Here is an 8,464-nt window from a genome sequence, read left to right on the forward strand (position 1 = left end):
GGCAAGGCCAATTTATTTGTACAGCACACTTCAGCAACAAGGCAATTTAAAGTGCTAAAACATGCAAGGCCAAAATGTAAAAGCAACACAAGGCAATAAAAAGACATTTAAAAAACAAATAAAAAGATAGAGTAAAAGTTACAGTGCAGTGTAAGATGATCATAAAAAGCATCAAATTGTATTTAATAAACAGTGCCAAACAGGAAAGTCTTCAGCTTTGATTTAAAAGGACTGAGATTTGCAGCAGAACTGCAGTTTTCTGGGAGTTTGTTGTAGATATGTGGTGCATAAAAACTGGTCTGGATGGTTCATAGTGTAACAAAAGATCAGAAATTTATTTTGGCCCTAAAACTATCCAGTGCTTTATAAACCAAGAGCAGACTTCTAAAATCAATTCTTTGACAGACAGGAAGCCAGTGTAAAGACCTCAGAACTGGAGTGATGTGATCCACTTTTTTGGTCTTAGTAAGGACTTGAGCAGCAGCGTTCTGAATCAGCTGCAGATGTTTGATCCAAATTGTTTTTTTCTTTTTTTTTTTTTTTTTAGAGAGACCTGTAAGGTTGCCATTACAGTAGTCAAGTCAACTGAAGATAAATGCATAGAAAAATTCATCCAAATCCTGCTGAGGCATAAATCATTTAATTCTTGATATATTCTTCAGGTGATGGTAAACTGACTTTGTAATTATCTTAATGTGGCTATATAAATTCAGGTCTGAGTCCATGACTACACCAAGATTTCTGGCTTGGTTTGTTGTTTTTAACATTACCGATTGTAGCTGTGCGCTGACTCTTAATCTTTCTACCTTGGCTCCAAAGAAAATTACTTCAGTTTTAACTTAATTTAATTGAAGAAATTTCTGGGACATCCAATCGTTGATTTGTTCAATTCACTTACTCAGTGCTTGTATGGGATTATAGTCCCCTGGTGATATGGTTATGTGAATGTGTGTGTCATCTGCATAATTATGGTAACAAGTTGCGTTATTTTCCATAATCTGAACTAGTGGAAACATATAGATGTTAAACAGAAGCGGCCCCAGAATTGAGCCTTGTGGAACTCCACATGTCATTTTTGTCCTTTCAGATTTGTAATTACCTATAGACACAAAGTAGTCCCTGTCCTTTAAGTAGGATTCAATCCAGTTTAGTGCTGTGCCAGAAAATCCCACCCAGTCTTCCAATCGGTCTAGCAATATGTTGTAGACGAGTGTGTCAAATGCAGCACTGAGATCCAATAATACCAGAACTGAGATTCTGCCACTGTCTGCATTTAAGTGGATGTCATTAAAGACCTTAACAAGAGCAGTCTCAGTGCTGTGGTGTGGTCAAATCCTGACTGGAAGACATTTAAACAAGTTGTTTAGTGCCAAGAATTTGTTCAGCTGCTGGAAAACAGCTTTTTTCAGTGGTTTTACTTAGAAACCTTGATCTGGCTCAATATGGACCTTTAATTGTTCATTAGTGAAGTGTCTAGATTGTTCTTTTTTAAGTCATACAAAGTCAACATCATAGAGCTTTCATTTTTCACAGAATAAATTTCCACAATTTCTGTATTAAGACCTTGTTAGACTGTTTGGTCAGAGATCATTTGCTATGACTTGCTGTGTGTATCTGCTCTCTCTATAAATGCATGTTTGATAAATATAAATATAACACATTTAACCACAAATCCAACCTGAGTGAAGACAAGAGTTTTTGTTCCGCGATATCCATACAGCAAACAAAATCCTGATCTAGAAAAGGTCATTTGACTTTTTCCCCATCTCTTGATATATGGCCAAATAATTACCTGTCAGCTCTCTATTTGACTCTATTCCTCCAGTAACAACAAAGAGGACCATCAGACGTCAGTCTTCACCAGGTGTGACAACAAAGCTGGATTTAAACTGAAGGAAAACGTCCAGTTCCACCTCTACATCAGCACATCGCCATGTGGGGATGCCCGCATCTTCTCACCACATGAAGCCGGAGTGGAGGGTTAGTGGAATATTTGTAAAAAAACAAACAAAAAAAAACACAGTTGGTGGATATTCAGTATGACTTAACTCGTGTGTAGTTTCATCAGATAATACATGTGGATATCTACAGAAGAAATGTTCATGTTTTTAATCAGGCTACACAGATCAATCAATCAATCATGCAATCCTTGTTTTTTTGCACATTTCATACAATTTGCTGCATTATAATGTTCTCCCCAAAACAACTTCTTAATATTTGCAAATATATATGGCCAATAAAGTTGATTCTGATGATTTACGGTAAAAAAAAAAAAGCAAAAAGAATTGAACATAAAATCCAATAACATAAAAGCATAAATTAGACTTAAGAATAAAATCAGAAAGCACAATGACAAAAACTGAACAGTAAAATGACCAAAAAACCAAAGAAGTAATGAGGAAGAAACTGTATTTAAAGTGCCTAGCAACTATCCAGCCATTATCCAAACTGCTTATCCTGCTCTCAGGGTCATAGGGATTCTGGAGCCTATCCCAGCAGTCATTGGGTGGCAGGCAGGGAGACACCCTGGACAGACTGCCAGGCCATCACAGGGCCCACACACACACACACACACACACACACACACACACACACACACACACACACACACACACACACATATACGTAGTTGCCTAGCAACTATTCCTATGTAAAGGCCAACGTGAAAAGATATGTTTAAGTCTTCTCTAGAAGGTATTGTCACTCTCACAGATGTTGCGGTCTTATTTTTGGGCAACTGAAAGTGCAACCAAAATATTAAATCATCGGACTAAGGTTGTTTTTGGCATTTCTTCTATCGAGGAAATCAAGCCTCATCAAATCTTAACTTACGTAAAATGGCCCATGTACTGACTTGGTGGTTTCTTTTCTTTCTTTTTTTTAACCCAGGACCTAATTTATGCACAGTTAGGCTATAGTATGAAATAGACTTTTGAATGACAACCAAATCTTCAGATGTTGTTCATTTTAAAGAACTTCAGGGTGTTAAACACCAAAGTCTGAAATCTGAATGCTGATACTTACATAGCTGGTATTATAATTCAACATGACCCTAACCCAGCCTGTTGATTTGATGTCTTTTTTAGTTTGCTCTTCCCTCATTGAATATCATTCAGTCATGTTTGAGCCATTGAGTGCATCAGTCCTCATGTGGCTGGTCGCTGCAAGTATAGCATGAAAAGTGCAGCGTATTGCATTGTAGGTCAATGGACAATCTTCAGAATGCCCATGTTTGCATTTGGTGTCCTGTCTATCTCAGACCAGGGAGACAGACATCCAAACAGGAAGGCCCGTGGGCAGCTACGCACTAAAATTGAGTCTGGGGAGGGAACGATCCCAGTACGCTCCAGTAACACCATTCAGACGTGGGACGGGGTTCTCCAGGGGGAGAGGCTGCTGACCATGTCCTGCAGTGACAAAATTGCCAGGTACGTATACCAGACACTTCTACTTCTGTTTGTTTGCTTTTGTTTTGCTTCGTTTTTTGTTTTGTTTTTTGCTTTCACTTTTTCCGCATAACATTTCCCTGTAGAAATGAGTGGCACACTGTTCAGAATCTCTAAGAGTGGAGAGGACTACTTCTGGCTTGGTCGGGTGTCCCTACAGACACAATTGGCTGTGTCTGCGGGTGGGAAACAGGATGTGGGTATGTGTCCTGATGGCCACACTAGTGCCTCCTCTGGTCGGTTGGGGCACCTGTTCAGGGGGGAGGAGGAACTGGGAGGGAATAGTATGATCCTCCCATGCACTATGTCCCCCTGGTGAAACTCCTCACTGTCAGGTGAAAAGAAGCGGCTGGCGACGCCACATGTATCGGAGGAAGCATGAGGTAGTCTGCAGCCCTCCCCGGATCAGCAGAGGGGGGTGGAGCAGTGACCAGGATGACTCGGAAGAGTGGGGTAATTGGCCAATTATCCAATATACAGATATTGGGTAATTGGCCAGATATTGGACCTCAGGAAGAGTAGCTGTTGCCTTGGTAACAGCTAATGGGGATCTAAATAAACATGAACATACAATTGGGGAGAAAAATACACACAAAAAAAAAGAGTGGCGAGGACTGGCTCAGTCCATGTACCCATTTAAACTGCTACAACCACCTTCGCAAAACTTTCCACAAGTCTACACATTTTCTTCAGGAAATGTACTGCCAGGGCCAAACAGCGGAATAAATAAAGCATAAAGGGGTTCATTATGGATGTGGGGTATTTTTTTGAGGGGAACCTCTGAGTACTCTTGTCTCATTTTGTTTGCGTGCCAGCAAGCTGAAGTAGCAAAACACTTGACAGACCATTTTGTTGCCTACTGACGTTTCCGTGTTGTGTTATTCTGTTATCAAACAAAATGCTTAAAGATTTCTGTGCGCTGCCAAGCGAGAGCTCCTAAACGGAACGTGTGACTCAAAAGAGCTGCAAATTTAGCTGTAACGTTTAGCTTCCTCCTCTGAAATGCAATTTAATACGGCTGCTTTTTGTTCAAGACCGTAGAGCCGTATTGGTTGCCTGGGGATGTTTTTGACACAAGTCAAATGAAATGATTTCTATTATGTGTGTTGGTGAAGAGACTTAATCATCTGGTTGCTGCGCTGCAGTCATTTGGTTTCTCTCCATCAGGAGCAGTGCTCCGGGAGTCACTTGGGTGCTAAAGCTTTGCTTGTGCTTTTCAAATACACGCCAGGGAGCCTTGAACTGCGTGGACCCCCCCTCCGACCCGAGTCGACTTTTGCGTTTTCAAGAGAGCCACGCTGAACAATAATGCTGATTTTTGAGCTTTGTTGTGCGCTCCCGTTGATTTACACATGTAATTGTTCAGCTCTCGTCGCACACTGCCACTGATGATCGTCCCTAACTGCAGGGTAGACTTTTACAGCAGACTATAACATGGCCCTCCAGCTGAAAGACAGTCTTGGTGTCTTGGCATCTTGTTTTTGATGAAATTTCAGTTCATATGCACCAAAATGAGCCAAACTAAAATCAACTGCAAAGGGGCGCTATACTGTTGTTTCACAGGCCTTACACAATTACTGGCATGCAAGACTTTAAAATTCTCACTCCAAGGGTGCTTGGGTGGCGTGGTGGTCTATTCCGTTGCACTACCAACACGGGGATCACCAGTTCGAATCCCCGTGTTACCTCCGGCTTGGTCAGCCCTCCCCGGATTGGCGGGGGTGGAGCAGCGGCTCCATGGCTCGGAAGAGTGGCTTAATTGGTCAAGTACAGTTGGGAGAAGAAAGGGGGGGGGATTCTCAATTCAAAATGATATAGCCTCAATTAATACATTACATGGGTAACATTATGTCCTTACTCCACATGGCCTGCTTTGTGGAAGGAACTTTAAAAGTGTCAAAGGGCATGCATATCCATGAATTATTCAGTCACAGGTGCAGGACTGAAACATGCACACTGTTATTTGCACCCATTAGTTACATTACTCATTTCACCATTGTAACATTTGGAGCTGCATACTCTACATCAGATGATGGATATGTCTGACGAAGAGTACGTAGCTCAAAACATTACTTTGCGGCCTGAGTACTTTCTTTTTCGTGGTTTTTCTCTGCCAGGTGGAACGTGGTGGGTTTCCAGGGCTCTCTAATGAGCTACTTCACTGAGCCTATCTACTTCTCCAGCATCATCCTGGGCAGCCTCTACCACTCCGACCACCTCTCCCGGGCCATGTACCAGAGGATTACAGAGATTGAGGACTTGCCGCAGTCATTCACCTTGAACCGACCACTTCTCAGCGGTGAGAGTCAGAGTGCACCTGCAGTAGACTTCTCCAGCCCAGTGATTTCCAGTGATTTGTACGGTCATTTCCGGCCAGACATTACCTGCAGAGTGGGGATTCTTTGACATTATTGGTCACAAATTTTCTGTATGTGTGATATACTTACCGGCTGAGGCAAAACTGACTCAGGGTTGGCAAGTTGAATCCTTTCTGCAATAACCATTGACATGAATGAATTGTACTCTTTCTTGTCGCTCATAATCGATGCAAACTAATTTTACATTTTGCCATTTCCTGCAGGAATAAGCAACGCAGAGGCTCGCCAGCCAGGGAAAGCGCCAAACTTCAGCGTGAATTGGACATTGGGAGACCAAGGACTCGAGGTGATCAACGCCACCACGGGAAAAGATGATCTGGGACGGCCCTCCAGACTCTGCAAACATGCTCTCTATAGCCGCTGGATTCGCCTACACAGCAAGGTACATGTAAATCAGACGGAAAACTCTGGCTGCATGTCCACTGGAGATGAAAAAAAGCATTATTTATATATTGTTATTATTTTCTGTGGAAAAGTCTTTTAGCTCTCTCATTGCTTTTTAGTCTCGAACCTTTTTAGCACTGCACACTGAAAGCGCTCTGGCTCTATCCAAAGTGCAGAACTCATCAATGTCAGTTGTAGTTCAACCAACCAATAGGGATGAAGGTGGGGTGGGACCAGAGAGGAAACAAAAGCTGAAGCCTTACAAAAGGAGGACAATAAATAGTACCTACAAATTATCAAAATATAAATGATAATAAATGGAGAAAGCATAGCGGAATAATAATTTTGTTGTGAAACGTCGCATTGTATAAATACTTTACTGTCCTACTAGAGGAGAGTTGTTTTCACCCTTTGTACAGAGCCTCACATACAGTAAATACTTGTACACATATACATACCACACAACATACATACAATAGGGAGACAACAATACATTAACACAAGAGTTTAGATGTTCAGTGAGCTTAAATCAATGAACTTCAATGGTGGAAAGAACAAAGTTCCTTTTAAAGCGGCCCGTCTCCAGGTGAGGGAAGTATACCTGAGACCAGATGGAAGCAGGTGAAGAATGTGTTAAGTGGGGTGAGTGGGATCCTGAGTTATGGTTGGTGCTCTGCGTATCATGGCTTTGCTATTGAGGTCTGATAGGTTGGGGTTGGGAAGGCCAAGCAGCAGCTTACAGCATCGTCTCCAAGCGCTCTAGTGTTGTTTCCCGAAAGTAAAGATCTCCGGTAGAGACGCCATAGCACTTTAATGAGGTTCAGAACAACGATAGCGGGGGGCATCCGGGTAACGTAGCGGTCTATTCTGTTGCCTACCAACACAGGGATCACTGGTTTGAATCCCCGTGTTACCTCCGGCTTAGTTGGGCGTCCCTACAGATACTATTGGCCATGTCTGTGGGTGGGAAGCCGGATGTGGGTATGTGTCCTGGTCACTGCACTAGCGCCTCTTCTGGTCGATCAGGGTGCCTGTTTGGGGGGGGGGGACTGGGGGGGAATAGAGTGATGATCCTCCTACATGCTATGCCCCCCTGGTGAAACTCCTCACTGTCAGGTGAAAAAGAAACGGCTGGCGACTCCACATGTCTCAGAGGAGGCATGTGGTAGTCTGCAGCCCTCCCCGGATCGGCAGATGGGGTGGCGCAGCGACCGGGGCCGCTCAGAAGAGTGGGGTAATTCGACGGGTGCAACTGGGGAGAAAAAGGGGGGAAATCCCCCCCCCCCCAAAAAATGATAGCGGAGCCAAGATCTCGTGCCCCCTCACTGCTGCTCAGAATCATGTTTGTACATCATGATGGAGTCGAAACTTGCACGCCGTTGTCATTGTGCTTTGTCGGATGGTAAAATGCGTCCTTAACTGTCTCTTTCTCTTCTGCCCACCTTAGCTTTGCTCAACTCTGAGGATCCAAACAGCCAAACCCAACTCATACCATGAGGCCAAGCAGGCAGCGGTAGAGTACCACTCAGCCAAGCAGGCGCTGATAAAGGCTTTCCACAAGGCCGGACTGGGAGCCTGGGTGAAGAAACCAATAGAGCAGGATCAGTTTGCCCCCACAAACTGAGTCACTTCCTTTTTTCTTTTCTTTTTTTTTGCGGGGGGGGCCGTATTTTAAATACTCCAGTATCAAACTGCTGGCTTCACCCTCCAGAACTGGATTAACACCTTGGAACGACTCAAATCTCCAGTAATTACAGTTGTGGAAATTTTTTTTCCTGATACTAGATTGTCTCGGAGATGGTCTCTGAGTCTGGGAATGTGTGTTACTGGGAAGAGAGGCACCAAATGCAAACTATACAGAATTCATGTTCCATGAATTTTGCATTCCACCTTGATTTTTACAGCCTCGTGCCACCTCTTTGCCAGCACCCATACTGTATAAAATGTCGCTTCAAACCAATTTTGATTTTAATTATTCTGTCAAATATGCAACTTTATAAGAAGGAAAAAACTGTAAATGTAAAAATAATCAGCGGGATGGAGAACGACGGTATTTTACATGTATGTAAGTTGGGTCATTTATTAATTTCACGAAATTCATGGGAAGCCAACAGTGCATACAAATTTTAATCTCATGTTGCATTGGATTATTTTCCTGTGTTGGATATATGTTGTAATAATTTGAGAATGTCCTCACGCAACTTTTAAGACGCAGAACTTTATTTTCACTGAAACTTTCACAGCGTGTTTGACGTA

The 8,464-nt window shown here is 42.9% G+C and overlaps 1 protein-coding gene across 1 annotated transcript in view; it reads left to right on the forward strand.

The window, feature by feature from the left end:
- The window catches only part of adarb1a (adenosine deaminase RNA specific B1a), a 37,729-nt gene extending 29,645 nt beyond the window's left edge, over positions 1–8,084 (forward strand). Inside the window, exons 7-11 of the mRNA XM_056301361.1 lie at positions 1,826–1,980; positions 3,260–3,428; positions 5,564–5,745; positions 6,028–6,206; positions 7,656–8,084. Of these exons, the coding sequence (XP_056157336.1) occupies positions 1,826–1,980; positions 3,260–3,428; positions 5,564–5,745; positions 6,028–6,206; positions 7,656–7,832 (862 nt within the window). The 3' untranslated portion in view covers positions 7,833–8,084. The remainder of the gene's footprint in view (positions 1–1,825; positions 1,981–3,259; positions 3,429–5,563; positions 5,746–6,027; positions 6,207–7,655) is intronic.
- Positions 8,085–8,464: the final 380 nt, after the last annotated feature.

The sequence above is a fragment of the Lampris incognitus genome, chromosome 21 (genome assembly GCF_029633865.1).
Source record: "Lampris incognitus isolate fLamInc1 chromosome 21, fLamInc1.hap2, whole genome shotgun sequence".
NCBI classification, from domain to species: Eukaryota; Metazoa; Chordata; class Actinopteri; order Lampriformes; family Lampridae; genus Lampris; species Lampris incognitus.